The sequence below is a fragment of the Barbus barbus genome (genome assembly GCF_936440315.1).
Source record: "Barbus barbus genome assembly, chromosome: 1".
In the NCBI taxonomy this organism is placed as follows: Eukaryota; Metazoa; Chordata; class Actinopteri; order Cypriniformes; family Cyprinidae; genus Barbus; species Barbus barbus.
The window spans coordinates 23,820,715-23,837,674 of NC_136729.1; the positions used below are offsets into that span (position 1 = coordinate 23,820,715).

At 36.0% G+C, this 16,960-nt stretch overlaps 1 protein-coding gene across 2 annotated transcripts in view; it reads left to right on the top strand.

Annotated features, from left to right (window-relative positions):
• Positions 1-15,431: 15,431 nt before the first annotated feature.
• Positions 15,432-16,960, top strand: part of LOC306861778 (cyclic AMP-responsive element-binding protein 3-like protein 1) — a gene marked incomplete at its 3' end in the record, with an annotated part of 33,224 nt that continues 31,695 nt past the window's right edge. For both annotated transcript variants that reach the window (XM_079404251.1, XM_079404252.1), the window contains exon 1: positions 15,432-15,811. In XM_079404251.1, coding sequence (XP_079260377.1) covers positions 15,710-15,811 — 102 coding nt within the window. In that variant the 5' untranslated portion in view covers positions 15,432-15,709. The remainder of the gene's footprint in view (positions 15,812-16,960) is intronic.

Consider the following 16,960-nt stretch of genomic DNA (forward strand, 5'->3'; position numbering starts at 1 on the left):
AGAATTTGGACAGAAGAGGGAATTCACTTTAGCTTAACGCACACAATATAATCTATCTATCTATCTATCTATCTATCTATCTATCTATCTATCTATCTATCTATCTATCTGTCTATCTGTCTATCTGTCTATCTGTCTGTCTGTCTGTCTGTCTGTCTGTCTGTCTGTCTGTCTGTCTGCCTATATATATATATATATGTGTGTGTGTGTGTGTGTGTGTGTGTCTATATGTAAATAAATGTGTGTGTGGGGGGGGGGGGGCACACTGCCATTCAAAAGTATGGGATCAGTAGGATATTTTATGTTTTTTAAAGAAGTCCCTTCTGCTCATCAAGGCTGTATTTATTTGATCAAAAATACAGAAAAAAACAGTAATATTGTAAAATATTATTGAAATTTAAAATAATGGTTTCTATTTTAATATACTTTAAAATATAATTCATTCCTGTGATGCAAAGCTGAATTTTCAGCATCATTACTGGTTACTCCAGTCTTCAGTGTCACATGATCCTGCAGAAATCCTTCTAATATGCTGATTTTATTATCGATGTTGGAAACAGTTGTGCTGCTTCAAAATGTTTAGAACCTTTTTCAGGATTTTTAATGAATAAGAAGTTAAAAAGAACAGCATTTATTTAAAATAGAAATATTTTCTAACAATATAAACCTTAATTATCACTTGCTGAATAAAAGCAAGTAGAAACACAACTGTTTCCAACATTTATAATAAATCAGCATAGAATTTCTGAAGGATCATTTGACACTGAAGACTGGAGTAATGGTGCTGAAAATTCAACTTTGCATCACAGAAATAAATCATATTTTAAAGTATATTCAAATAGAAACACATTATTTTAAATTCCAATAATATTTCAGTTTTAATTTTTTTTGGGATCAACAAAATGCAGCCTTGATGACAAACAAACCTGACTGATTCCAAACTTTTGAACGGCAGTGTACATGGTCACATTTGAAGGTCCAATTGTAGCAAATTAGCTCAAAAGGGAAATGTATATAAATAATTACAATTAATTATGATTAATTACAGTTATTTATATCGGCTGACAGTAATAACTGTAGAAATAAATTGCCATCAGCTGATCTGTTTGTCCAGCGAACTTTCAGTGCAAGTTCATATCAATTCTAAGAAAAGGATATTTTCTTGGCCACAGAAAATACTTTCCTAAGTATTACAGTTCTTCATCCTTAATATTTGCAAAGAAGCAAATTGTGCATTTCTCAAAACAATTCGTACAAACAGCACCCCACAATAGATTACCTGCAAAAGCCTGTAACTTACTCAGAATCTTTAGTTCATCTCTCAAAAGTAAGTATTTATGTCAATGAACATATCAGTGTCATCAGAATGAAAAGTCCTTGCGTCATTGTTCACAAACAAGATGTTGTCAATATAACAGTGCTCTCTGTTAGTATTTTCTGATGTAAACTATGGCAACAGTTTGGATGACAGTTACTGTAATGAAATGCAGAAGGCTGCATTTCTTATGTATGTCATATATCCTTTCAAAAGTACAAGTTTCGAAATGTTTGAATTATTGAGGATATGGTCATTCTCCCAATATTTAGCTGCACCCTTCAGCCATTGTAAGCCCATGATTGACAACATGGTCCACAACAGTGGCCCTTATTTCATCTGATATGCACCTCTGCCCTTGGCCTCTTCTGCCTCTTCCTCTGTTTTGCCTTTGTACACTTCCATGCATCCTTACTCCTCTTCTTCCTCTCGTCTGTTCACCCTGATCGTTTTCTGGATATTCATCCATCGTCAGAATTTGTAACTTTTGTGTTGTCCTCTGTCTGTATATATACGCTTTCAATTGAATCTTGACACATGAATTGTGTCAAGATTCGCTTGCACAATTCATGGCAAATTGACAAAAAGTCTAATAGAGATGTGTAGAAAATATGCTTGGCAGTTTATGACAAGTAGATCAACCATTTTGCATCTAATGACTTACATGATGAACTAATGACTTGATGTTTTGAGGGGAAAGACTATTCCACAGAGAACTATACATTTTGAGCAACATGACAATAGTAACTGATAATGTAGGAAACAGAAGACAAATGTACATAATCAGTTGCATGAATATACCAAAGCAATCGCAACTTGTTCAAAAGAATGAGAAACTGCTTTTATGATGTGCACAAGTGACTAGATGATGTGGAGGTTGAACAAGTAATTTAGAAAATTTCATTTCTGATCTGAGAAATGCACCAAAGCGACTGAGAAAAACTGTAATACATTAGAGCATGTAGTAAGGATCAAAAATCATAAAGGGACATTAATTTGCAAGGCAGAATCAGAAACTCATGTAATTTGTGCACAATAATTTTATTAACTAAACACTAACTCAAACTAGTCTAACAAACAAACAAACAAACATACAATCACTCATACATGGGGAAAGGGCAAATGAGAGTTGATGGATGAAACCATCAGGAAACCAGAGAATGAAGCTATGAAAAGAGTCAGTTAACCACCTGAATAAAACCATCAGCACCATTTATAACGGGGTCTATAGCTTATACTAAACCTCTGTTTCGTTTAGTGAAATGTGTGATACTTGCAATGCCTTTGGTCGTTGAACGAGTGTCCGGATGCAGTCTCGGATGAAAGTTCTGATGGTTTGAAGGTTTGGTGGTGTTGGAGTTCTTCAAGTTCTTCTGGGTTTGAAGGGTGATGAACTCCAAAAGATGTTAAGGCTCGGTGGTAATTGGTAGTTTTTTCCCAGGTAGAAAAGGGAAAAAGAGCTAAGAAAGAGATCTGCTGAGATCCGAGGATCCTTTGTTGAATAGAGAGTCAAGGCCACAAGGCCTGGCACAAAAACTTAAGGGTCCAGGAGAGTTCTAGCTCGCATCCTCCTCATCCTCACTGTGATCTAACAGAACACAGACTGCAGGGGCATCACTGATGTGAGAGCTTTATCTGCTATAGAGGTCACACCTCTGGGGTGTCAAAGAGCCAATGGAGTCCTGAACTTTTGGAGGGAAAGTTTTACGACTTTTTGTTTCTGTGCATTAACCCAGGCGAATTACCTATGCAAATTACCATGTTCAAACTACTAAAGATTCTTAGGACACTAATATGTTGCATAGGTATCAACGTGTAATGTTCACTCTCAATTAGATCATCCGAAGACGAATTGATAGAGACTAAACATGGTACAGTTAATGTGATATTAACTAGTGATCTATCGTAAGCATGCATAAAACAGTATACAATACACAAAAACATATACAAGAACAGTAATAATATACACAATGACCTGAAGATATGTGTGTTCATTCAGAGAAAGGTTTTTCTATGAATTAATTAGAGAAGAATCCATTTTTATGGCATAATGTCTTTTTCCTGAGGGGAAATGAAGTGAGTTGCTCTGCCCGCATTCCTTTGAGCAATAAACTAGTGTTATCAGATGGGTTTCCATGGAACCAGAGGACTGTTCTGCCTTTCTTAGGTGTTAGATGCATTTCGGGGGAAGGGTCCACAGACCCTCATAGTTGGCCTTTTGGTTAGGTGAGGGGGCATACAAGATTATTTGTTAAATATAACAAATAGTTGTGTGTCTGATTGGTCCAAATGCTACAAATTCTCACTATTAATTAACTATTGTCTATGACTTTTGTCTCAATAAACTCCTGATTACTGCTTAGTAAGGTAGTTGTTAAATTTAGGTATTGGGTAGGATTAGGGATGTAGAATATGGTCAATATTATATAATATTCATGTGTATTTATGAAATAATGAAAGATCTAATTAAAAAGTGTAAAACAATTCAATTGAATTTTAATATAAATACCTTTTTTTTCACTTATAATATGACAATTTATGTATACACACACATACACACACACACACACACACGCACACACACACACATACACACACATAAATATATATATATATATATATATATACACATACTTTGTTATTGTGATCAGGCGATTGGACAAGTGTTTTTAACGTATGATGTTTCAGTCCCGGAGGTCTGTAAGATGAGTCACCTCTTCCTTTGGTTCTGGGATATATCCCACCCACTCCAATAACAAAGTCACATTAGAATATTCCATGTTGTTTATGTGAGAATCATTCAGATCTGCCTCAGTTGGGGTTTGTGTTTATCAAACTGCACTGTTCTCACAGGCGTCATAGGAAAATGTCAGGATCACAGACATCTACACACGCATGAAAAGGTCACCCCCTCACTGCGCATTCTGTGACCTCTGAGTCTGATCTGGCTCTGTCCTGCTGATGATTACATTTAAATTATCATACTGAACACAAATACACCTAACTAAACTCAGAAACACATCATAGTGATATATGTATGTACCGGACACACAAAACCATTTTCTGTCAAATGCATTTTTCTGTCACTTTATTGAAAGCAAAACAATTCCAATATTTTGCTGAACTATTCATACACAAGCACACGTTCGTTTGTGTTCTGTCGCTTTTCTTCTGGCTGTGCCTCAGTCTGCTCTAGATGAATCAAACCCGATAGGTGTTCCCACACAGTCACAGTAGGCACTGTAGGTGGCAAACAGCTCAGTGTTACTCTAATGCACACTAAATATGGCTACACTAATTCTGCCGCCCTTAATTTAGTGCTTACATTTTTCTCAATACACAATATACACAATTACGCTAATGTACACAGCAGTCATACAACCCTTACAACATACAGTTTAAGTTGCAAGTTCATGCATTTGCAAGCATTTAATTTAATATGGCAATTCTTATATATTGTGATCAATTAACATACCATAACATTTTATCTCAGTTTCTTGACTGAATTTCATTGAATTTTCCTCTGCTTCATTTCCACATAGCAAAACCTTTCAACCCAGATAACAAGCACTGTGCAAAGAAGACACAACAAATGTTCACTTTTCAAGATATATAAATGTTTTAAATTTATAAAGCTGCACTTTGTGAAAAGAGAGAAATCAGCAGGATATTGCTGGTCTGAACTGAATCAGGAGGCAAACAGAAGATGGTTGAAAATGATGTTTGCAGTTTTCTATGGCATCTCTGTATGAATGTGATTATGTGCAAATATCTCCAGAATCCTAACAGGAATGCAGGAAATCTCAGGTCACTGTGCATTACCCTGTGGCAATACATGTTTAGATGCACTGAAATTAAACTGAATTAAACTGTGTCTAGGCCGCAGCACAATGTTGTTTAAATGTTACAATATTCCAAGTCTCTGGCTTAGGGCATGTACAATGCTGTCATCTCCATTACGCTTTCTCTCTCTCTCTCTCTCTCTCTCTTTTTTTTTACACATACAACATCATTTTCTTTTCTCACTCATTTTTTCACAACACCCCCCACCCCCTGCGTGCGCGTACAAATACACAAACATCCATCCCTTTATGAAACTACATTTTGCAATGTTATATTGTTCTCAGTTTTTCTGTGATAAGAGTGCTTGTCTGAAACAAGAACCTTCCAGAACAATGTTTTACCCCCCCAAAAAACCTCCCCGGTGATGACTAACACACAGACTCACTGTTGTGCACACATTGCAACCCAGCTAAAAGATGCATAAATCAGAGGCAGCAGAACAGAGGAGTATGTTCTTTCCCCTTCGCAGATTGATAGTCTATTTTTAAACAAGTGATGCAATGTTTAGCCCTATCACTTGAAGATAACAATATAATCAATTTATTCCATTAGAAAAGATTTTATATGAAGTCACCCAGTACAGTACCAGTAATGTTTATTATACAGAAGTCAGCAAAATGTCCTTAAAACCCAAACATTGAAATGTATTGAAATGGTCATGGACTGTATGGGAGCATAGCATAAAATCTGTCAAGAAATGTATAAAATATTTTTCAGAAGAAAAATCTTTTTTTTCTTTTTTTAAATCAATTTTTGTGTGTGTGATGAGATTATTTAGGGCTATTTAGCACATTTTATACTTTATGATATCTGCTGTTGTCTTATTTTTAATAATGATTCTCACTACTGTAATATATTATTTTTATTCATATATGTGTCACGGTGCACACAACGGGGAGGAACGAGGAACACGAGACGTGGAATAAACTCAAAATAACAGTCTTTAATAAAGCCAAACAGGGAAAGACAAGGCAGGGCTGACACACAGAAACACCAGGAGTAACGAGTAGGCTAGACAAAAACTAACTGAACAGGCAGGAACTAAATACACAGGCTAATTACAGATAATAACTAAAACACAGCTGAACAGAATTAACTAATAATCACACTTAACAAGGACAGGAAACAAACCAAATATGGACACAAGAGGCCGGAACGCATGACACACATGACACAGGACTGCCAATATGCATTATTTATGTTCTCCAAATCTGCATTTATGTGCTCAAAATACAGTAAAATAGTACATGTTGTAATTTTATTAGAATTGTAAAATAACTGTTTTGTATTAGGCTATATTTATGTAATTTATTCATGTGATGGTAAAGGTGAATTTTCAAAAGCCATTATTCCAATCTTCAGTGGTACATGATTCTATTATCAATGTTGAAAACAATTGTGATGCTTAATATTTTTGTAATATTTGAGTTGATATTTGCTTATAATCACATGATCAGGGAGTGGGTTGGATTCAGCCATGACTCTTAGAACATATAACAATTCAAAGAACTTAGAACAATTCAAATGTTTGAGGTTGGTAAGGTATGTATGTATGTATTTATGTATGCATGCATGTACGAATGTATGTATTTATTTATTTTATTTTATTTTATTTTAAAATTTTTGGAAGAAGTCTCATGCAAGGCTGCATTTATTTAATCAATATAAATACAGCAAAAACAATAATTGTAAAAAAATGTTACAAAATTGTAATAATAATTGTAATAAATTGTAATAATAATTATAACATTATTAGAATTATTATTACGATTTATTATTACAATAATAATTGTATTCTATTTTAATATATAGTCAAATGTAATTTAATCTTGTGATGGAAAAGCTGAATTTTCAGCAGCCATGCAGTTGTCAGTGCCTATGATGCTTCAGACATCATTCTAATATGCTAATTTTGTGCTTAAAATTTTTTATTATTATTATTATTATCATCAATGTTGAAACTAAAATTGTTGTGCTGCTTAATATAATGTACCATGATACGTTTTTCTCGATTCATTGGTGAATAGAAAGTTCAAAAGAATAGCATATATTTGAAATATAAATGTTTTGTAACATAAATGTCTTTAATGTCACTTTTGATCAATTATATGCATACTTCAATCTGAATGTATGAATGAAAAATGAAAACTATTACTGACTCAAAACTTTTGAACAACAGTACAGTAAATATACGCCTACCATTTTGAATATTTTAAATAAACATTATTTATATGAGACTCTATATGTAACATTTCAAAAAATTTTGGAGTAAAATGTGCCCTAAAAACCTGTGCGATTAACTCTATAGTGTTCTATATTGAGGGAAATTTTTATCGAATATTCAGCAGTGACATAAATAGTAAAAGGTATTGAGTTTATTTTGTTATCCTACCTGTAATGATATGATTGGTTATTTGTATTCAGCATTGTTATTCCCTGCTATCGATGGCCCTATGAGAACAGACCTGTCATACATTTTTTGGTCATGGCCCACCACCTCAGAGCCATTACATTACAGTTCTGTACAGTGTGTTTTGTGAAGTTTGTGAAGATCTCCTGAGCACTTATTGATTAAGATCTTTTGTGAGTCTGAATATTCTCATTCAGATCCTTTAACCCATCATTTATGTTGTTCTGTCTTCGTCTTTATTTGATCCTCTCTTTCCTTCTCTCTCTCTCTGTGCGTTTTTCTTCTCATTTCATGGTCGAATGTTCATTCATCAGTCCTGCTCTAGCTGTTGTCATAGTACCACTGGCTCTTCTTACACTGGACTGCTTCGTAAACTACTAGCATACGGTCACGACATCATGACTCAGGTATATGGTCAGTGTGTCACCTGCTTCCAGACGTCATGGAAACACTGATGATCACTGCAGCGCACGTTAAACGTATGTTTGACATGAACAAAATATTCAAAATATTTTGTTTTCATTTCCTCTGTCAGTCTTTTACTCGGCTGCTCTTGTTTCTGTGCAGTTGACTGCTCCCTCTCGTTACAAACAGATCCCGTGTTCTTTAATGCGAGCGTGGTTGTCATGGATACAGTAGCTAGTTAGAATGTCATGGATTTTGAACACGGCTCAGAATCTCACAACGGCACCTCAGAGGCAAGATCATAGTGCAGCTATTAACAGCGCGCCTGTTAGGTCTCATTAACTTTGACTGAGTCCTGTATAGCAACTGTATACAGCCAAAGGATTCAGTCCCTGTCCTCGACAGACTTTCACTTAATCTAAGCCAGAAAATGTAAAATAAAAGTCAAGTTACCTTCTTATGAAATGTAGGGGTGAGATGTTAGAACATCAACACAAAACTACTGAGGCACTTTGCTTTTCCCAAACTAAAATTCAGTGTTATCCTCATTGGATTTAATCTGAAAGCCTGTGAAACTGAAATATTTGTAGATTGTTTTGATCTCAGCCACACCTGCCCTGTGTTGTAGGACATTTCTTTCTTTTTCTCTCAATGAGCCACTCACACCCGACTCACTGAAATATTGAACTACATTGATGGCTATCGGCCCTGCTTGTTTCAGCAAGAAAGGCTGGGTTTCACAGGCCTGCTTTGTCAGAGGGCCTGGAGCTGTGATAGGCAGTATAGAAGGATTGTTCTCGGAGGCTGCTCGCTGATTGTGTGTCCTGACCTTCCTGTCTTCAGTACCCAGGCTCAGTTATCCAGTTTCATTGGGTATATAGAAACTCCTTCACCTGTGGCTATGATGTTACCTCACATACAGTAAAGAATGGAGAGACTGAAAGAGGATTTTACTCAGTGTTTATCTGAACATGTGACACTGGGGCATTCAGATTGCATAAGTGTTTTTGCTTTGAGTGTGTGAAAGATTTGCACTTCTGTTATTTTAGGGTGCAGACTTGACATTTAGCGTGTGAGAGATCATACGCATCTGAAGTGAACTTTGATCAGTAAGTACCCACCCGAGCAGGCCAATCAGGGGCTTTCAAACTTTCTGAAGTTTAAGGCAGCAACAGTGACAGAAATTGCTTTTTCTTTTAAGGGATGATATATGCCCTCTTGAATTGAATTTTAGGGACATTTTTAATTGTATCAAGACTTATTGAATGTATTTGTAATATAGTTTATGTCAAATTCAAGAGAAATAATAAGATACTGTAGGCAACAATGCTAAGACAATGCTGAGATTTTAAATATAACATTTTGTATAGCGAAATATGGACCTAATCCCGACAAATCACTGCCTTAATGAGAATTGTTCAACAGAATTGTTGAAAATGCTGGTTTATTCAGAAATGAAGCATGTGACTGTCTCTGTAAATGGCTCTTTGAATCATTCGCTTGACCAGTTCATTCAAAAGTGCAGATTACTTCATCATCAAAACACCACTGTGTGTTGTTCAAAGATGTGTGATGGTTCTGCTGTAGTTTTGTGTGCCATTATTTTCGTGGCCATTATAAAGTGACTACAGGCAATATTGGCACCTTATTAAGTCCCTTATTATTATAAAATGGTTAGTTCAATCAAAGATTTTTATGAAGTTGAATAGATTGTAAAGCCATTATCATATTTGCAGTCATGCTTTGGAAAAACAACACTCTTATCTTGAATTTTTAGGGCATTATATTCATTTTGGTGGTATTTCTGCTCCAAGCCCCTGTTATTTCCAACCCTGGGCAATTATATATCTTTGTCTAAAGACCAATTTGTACATGTGAGAGAAATATAGGTGTTAAATTAAATTTAAAGTGAAATATTAGTTAATATGGGTGTAATAGACAACATGCTTTTTGTTCTAAATTGAATAGATTTTATATTGTTGTTGTACTAAAATATATTATTATATTACCTGATTGTTATTAAATATGATATTTACTTTGTATTAAATTGACAGTGTATCTATTAATGTTCGACATGGTGGCCAAAATGATTAGAACACTAGAATTTTCACCAGCTAAAAAATGGTTTTAAGTCAGTTATTTCTATCTTTTGCTGTAGTGTGTCAGTAGGAAATATCAGTTTCCTTTTCCAAACATTAATTCTGTTATTAATTGTTCCATTAACACTCCACAAGGAGTGACATGAAGAAGCAGAACAAACTGAGACAGACTAAATCCAGAAGAACTGTGGCAACTTCTCCAAGACGCTTCAAGAAGCCTACCTGCAAAGCTACCTAAAAAACTATGCGCAAGTGCACCTAGGGCAAAAACTGCTTTAAATGCGAAGGATGTTGATTTAATAGTTAATAGAAGTTAATTAATAAAGAAAGTCTATTTACAACATAATTTTTGACAGGATCCTCATTTTACAGCATTTTTACACAAGTGCCTTAAACTTTTAACAGTACTGTAGCTTTGCAGGGAGGTCCCTTGAAGCATATCCTGGAGACGTTGCCACAGTTCTTCTGGATTTAGCCTGTCTCAGTTTGTCATTCCAGACAGACTGGATGATGATCAGATCGGATCTCTGTGTGGAGCACTGGCTGTTGTCAGACACCTTGTGCAAACAAAAATTCACTGGATTATTACAATTAATGACAAAATGAATGTTTGGAAACGTAAACTGATATTTCACTGACACACTACAGCAAAAGATAGAAAAAACTGACTTAAATCCATTTTTAGCTGGTGAAAATGCTAGTGTTCTAATCATTTTGGCCCCCACTGTCAACCTGAAGGTAAACTTATTTTTGATATTCCCTTACATTTTTACAATACATATTCAATTAATATAACTAACACATTAACTTTCATAGCCCTAAGAAATTACTAATTTAGCATGTGTAAATTAGCATGTGTATTTGCCTGCTTCAATTTGATTTAGTCTGGGGTAAGAGTCCAAGATGAGCTTGATGTGGTGTTCCTACAATACTTGTGCATGGTGTCCACCCTAGGAGGATTTGGAAAACCTCTTTTGAGTCCTGTGGGGGTTAACCTCTCACCTGACAGGAGATCTTGATTATTTTGGTGTTCATCTACATAACTGAATGACTATGCCGTGTTTAGTGTGACACAGGTGCAAAGAGTTCTGGCCCATACACACACACAGAGAGACAGAGAGTAATGCTATAATCACATCCCACTCAGAGTGTGCACTGTAGTCTGTAATTATGGAGCGAAGGCTCAACGGTGCTTTTTGAAAAAGGGATGATCATTTCTGCTTCCTTCACTTTGCGGTGTGCGTTGCAGTGTCACCCGTGCCCTCTGGATAGCAATGCGTGTGAGTGTAAATGGCTGTGTGTGATTAGTGAAGAATAGAAAGAACGGAGGAAGTGAAGATAATGAATGAATAAGATGAAGCTGTGTGAACCGAGAGCAGAGATGTCAGCTGTATTGTAATCTCATCAACACACCCCTCACAGACCTTCAAACAGCGCACAACCATAACCTTAGACCTCGGCTACATTAGCATTAGCGGAGCAGTAAGCATATTAGTCAGATATCTTATTGGTTAATTAAGAGAAAAGAACGCCTGAGTGGATTATGCATAGACTGTTCACCTTTATTTCCTGTTCCCACATTCACCAGTGTCCCCAAGTAGCACTGCAAACATCACAAACACCTCAAATTTACCTAATTAGCTAAACCAGTACAGTGATGCTTTAATCTGTTTTTAGTGTGTGTGTTATAAGCGAGTAAAGTGCTCATAAAAACAATCTGTTGTGGACTATTATACCCTAAAGCATAGATATTGCTTTCTGAGAAGTGAAAATTAAGCTTTTTCAACAACCCGTTCTGAATTTCTCTTCCTCATTCTTTTTCTTATTCACAGGTATTTCCGTCACACAATTGTAATGCCATTATCACCCTTATGAAAACAGGATAGCGAAACGCCATCAAACCTTCGAAAAGGTGAAGTGTGTATATATTTGGCACCATTTTTGACACCAAACAGATTGTCAAAAATTATGACTTTTCAAACAGGTTTTCCAAGAAGATTTTTCAAACAATTCCCCTGTCTGCCACTAGTTGAGTGAAAATATCATCTCTACCCAACCACAAGCCTTTGGGGAGTTATAGTTCTTTTAAAGAATGTTTCAACTCTTTTTCCATACAATGATAGATAAATGAGTCCAAAATAACACTGGACACCAATGACTTTCATTGCATTGATATTTTTTTTAAATCTCTGGTTTTGTATTCCAAAGAAGAAAATCTTACAGTTTTGGAACAATATTTGGGTATTTGGGTGACCTTTATATATTTTAGACCTTTAGATATTTTTGATGAAATCCGAGGGCTTTCTGACCCTGCATAGACAGCAGCACAACTACGATGTTCATGGCCCAAAAAGGTAGTAAGAACATCATTAAAATAGTACACGTGACATCAGTGGTTCAACCATAATTTTAACACGCATTCACAAGAGTATCACGAGCCATACGTGTGCATTCCTCTGCTTGTAAACAAGGTGCAGCGCATCTGGGTTCTACATCAGAACGCCGACTCAAGCGTCAGCAGCACCACACACGTGTTGTGGTACTGTCATGAACATATGTTAAAGACTGACACGGAAGAGAAGAATTGTTGAATAAAGTCATTATTTTTGTTTTCTTTGCACACAGAGAGAGTTCTTTCATAAAATTACGGTTGAACCACTGATATCACATGGACTATTTTAACAATGTCATTACTAGCTTGTTGCATTGCTGTCTATGCAGGGTCAGAAAGCTCTTGGATTTCATCAAAAATATCTTAATTTGTGTTCCAAAAATGAACAAAGGTCTTAAATTATACACTTTGAAACCAGTGAAAATGGAAAACAAGTAAAACTTTTTCTCATGAGACTTAAAAAGTGAGATAATCTATTCAAATTATCAATTTAGTCAAACACAAAGGGATTTCATCATTGTCATCGTATTTAACCATATACTTAACCCAAAGGGTCATTTTACTCTCTGATACCATGATGCCATTTTAGTGGTTTCCCTAGAATTGTAATTCGAGCTGTTTGTATGACACTTTTGAGATCGTAATAGAATATTTAACAGTATTGTATACAGCGAACATCACAGCGTGACTGAAAAGCTGCTGATCGGAGAGGCGTGTGTGGGGATGTGGATGGGGGGGGTTGGAATTTGCAGACCATGTGGAGACACAAGGCAGTAAATAAAGTGAAACCTCATGGTTTCTTTGCTTTATGGTGTTTTTCCAGCATGTCACCTTCCACATACTGTTTATGGGATGAATATGTGTGTGTGTGTGTGTGTGTGTGCGTGTGTGTGTGTGTTTATTGCACAGGGGGAGGACGGAAGCTTCACATGACCATAAAAACCATACGGACAGGAGAGCTGACCAGGTGTGAGGGTTACCACGACAACTACAAAGAGAGAGAGAGCTCTCCAGTGTTTACAGGCTGTTTGACGTCAGAGAGATTCTTAATCTGTGGAAATAAGGAGGATGCAGTTTAGCTCAAAATATCACAGCTTCACCTGCATCACATGCACGTTTTAGAGGACTACATTGTGGTAGGATATTGGTCATCGATCACACACTATGGGACTCTTTCACTGATATTTCTGTGTGAATCATTTAAAGTAAATTTCTCCTGAAGATGAATGAAAAACGAGTAAAATAGCATTGATGTGTGTTCAATATCAGTCAGGAAATTAGGCACACATGGACCAAGATTCTGGCCGATCATCAGTGTCAGTAACATTAATGTCTGTCTCATCACATCATTTGATGACTCTTTAGTGTTTACTTTCTAAATTAAATGACCTTTTAAACAATTCATTAATTAGCTGACTCTGTCACACATCCTGATTTCTAAAGTATAAATATATGTGTTTTGATAATACAACCCATAATATAATGGTTAAGCCCTTGGACTGCAATGAAAATGACACAGGTACAATCAGGGGAAACCTGTAAACTAGAGACTTGCTGAGAGAACCCTATCACCATCATATCCTTGAGCTAACATCAACTTGGTCCATTAACATCAACCATAACAGCCTTGAGTAATTCATAATAGGTATAGATATTTTCACTTTCACTGGACTGGACAACTGGAATCTGCTTGGAGTTAAATAACACAAAATCATTTTGTAATCATATGTAATATGTAAAGGTAGGATGTGAATTGAAAAATGACACCTTTCACTATAAATAGAAATTCCATTATTGAAGAGCAGGTTTCTGTAAAACTAGGGCACCTTGAATGAAAGAGAAAGACAGAGAAAAAGCAGGAAAGAGAGCTGTAACCTGAGGTAAAGTTACTGGTGAGAAAACTCTGCCAAATGAGGAAAGAATTTCTGAGTATTAAGTTTCATTCGTATAAACTCTTGTGTGAACCCCGCACACTTGATCTGAAATAGTTTTTCATCACTTGAACTGACTCTTAGCACTCCACAGACAAGAGCAAATAATCTAAAAGAGGAGAGCGAGGAGCCAAATGAATGAAATGATTCAGTGGAATCAATCTATGTAATCAGACACTGAATCATCTTCCACTCATGTGTGTGTCTTATCCCCCTATGGTGAATTGATTTACTCCAATTACATAACTGGAAAGTTATCCAATCAGACAGAGATCGTTTGTCATTCAAAATGATGAAAAATAGGTTGCGTGAAGAATGCACGTTTTAAAGGTTAAATCGATGTCTGGTCTACTGTCTTTTAATGGCTCAAATTTCATAAACAACCCCTCTGTACTTTATAATCCAGAAGACATCACACTGTCTATGTGGGATCTTAGCACTCCTCCAAAACATCATTATCACATATTTATATTTATCTGTTATTATACGATTTGGTTTTAATGTCAACACCTAAATGTCATCTTTGGTTATGTATGACATAAAGATGAGATCATTTAGGCAGTTCACGTTTGAGACTGTTATTGCCACTCTATCTTTACAGCAAAGTAAAGAAATACTTGAACACCTATATGACGTTATTTGATATATTTACATGTGTCCTCTTGCATTGAAAATTCAAATTCACATTTTTGCCCTTTTGCCATTTGAATCTCCTCCATTAAAGCATCTTGCATGAATTCAACATGACTAAATCAGTTTCTGTTTCATCAGGAAGGATTTCTTGGTATTATGTGGTCATGAAAACATTGTACTATTACTTTTAAAAGTTGAATTCAGGTTTGCGTAATAGGCAGCCAAGGCTGTCATTGTAATGTATTCAGTCTTTCATGTGCGTCAATGACTGAAGCGCTCGGAAATCAGTGCGCTGTCGCTTTAAATGAAGTGAAAGGTGGGTGTTACCATTTGGCAAAGAGCGAGAGTAGGGCGGAGACAATATTAAATATGTATCAGTCTAGTTACCCCTTAGAGACTCAACGCAGATGAATGAGACAGATTTGGAAGAAACACGCACGGCCACTTCGCTTTAATCACGTCCAATTTCCCGACACTTCCAGAGAAGTGTAGATGGGCAGACTATAGACGCTCAGTGGATGAAGGCGACTTGACCGTGCAGACGAGCGCATGTCGCTTAAGACACACATATTACTGGTTGCGGTTTTTGAATTGGATTTCAACAGTTTCGCAACCTATCTCACCTTTGAGATATTGTAATTGTTTTCCAAGCCTTTTTTTTAATTATTATTCACAGCCGATATGGACACCATATTGGACAACTTCGCTTCGGACAAACTTTTTCCCAATTCCAACCTGTTGGACCTAGAGGATCTGAATGAGAGCGATTTCTTATCCAATGTGGTATGTCAAACCTTTATGAACAGTGGCAGAGAGGGAAAATGTGCAGAATCTGTCTTAAGAATTTTGTAATACTTTTTCCTGTGCTCATATTATGACATTATAATATTCTCTTATAAAGTTAGAAATATTTATGATCGTTCTGTTATTATGACTGGATAAGATAAATATATGCTTCTGCTTTTATTACATGTATACATACATACATGCATATATGTATACCCTATGTATGTATATATGAAGGTGTTTGTTCAGTTTATTTGTGTGTTTATTTGTCACACATGTTTGGGATGCTGTGCTGCAAATGAAGCATAAACAAGGTCAGGAGTTCTCAAGCTGTGAAGTTTGCCCAGCTGCACACAGATAGGGGCACTTTCCAACTTGAACCGGGGGGAGGTCTTCATTAATGTTATTTATTCAAACCACGCCCTCACGCCGTATCATCCTGTTTAACCAAACCACGCCCATACAATTCCAAACCACGCCCACGGATCGCTTCATCCTGATTCTCGTGTCCTGCCACAGTCGGCGAAGCAAGATGCTCAAGTTATTGTATATTTGCTTTCTGTTTGGAGGCCAGAAACACAAATAATGAGTTTACCTGGCACAGAAAGTAGGAGAGTAAGAAAACTAATTTAGTGGGGAACCAGTTCCGTATAGGCTACCATCACGTTGTGTTTTTGTTGTTTATTCTGAAAGTATCTGAATGATCAAATCATGCCTACGAAAAACAAAAACACTACCTCATCTTAGGTGATATTGACAGTTAATGTAATATACAGTATTACTGTGGGATAACAGGTATATGAGTTTATTTGGGGCAAACAAATTGCACAAAAAAACTGACATGCAAAAAAAAAAAAAAAAAAAAAATATATATATATATATATAGAAAAAATTAGCCTACCCCATCATGTTGTTCCAAACCAAAATGTTATTTTTCCTTGAAACTGAAGGTGAATTGCTTTGAGAACATCCCAGCTTAATATGTTGAAAGTAAATGACTAGCCTACTACTTCTAAAATCAAAATGTGTGGAAAAAAAGTTATACTATTATTAAAAGAGGTCTTAAAAACGAATACAGACTTCATTCAGTCCATGGAAAAGAGCAACCAGTGCATTAATCCTAAAGTGTTCCACGGAAGAAAGTAA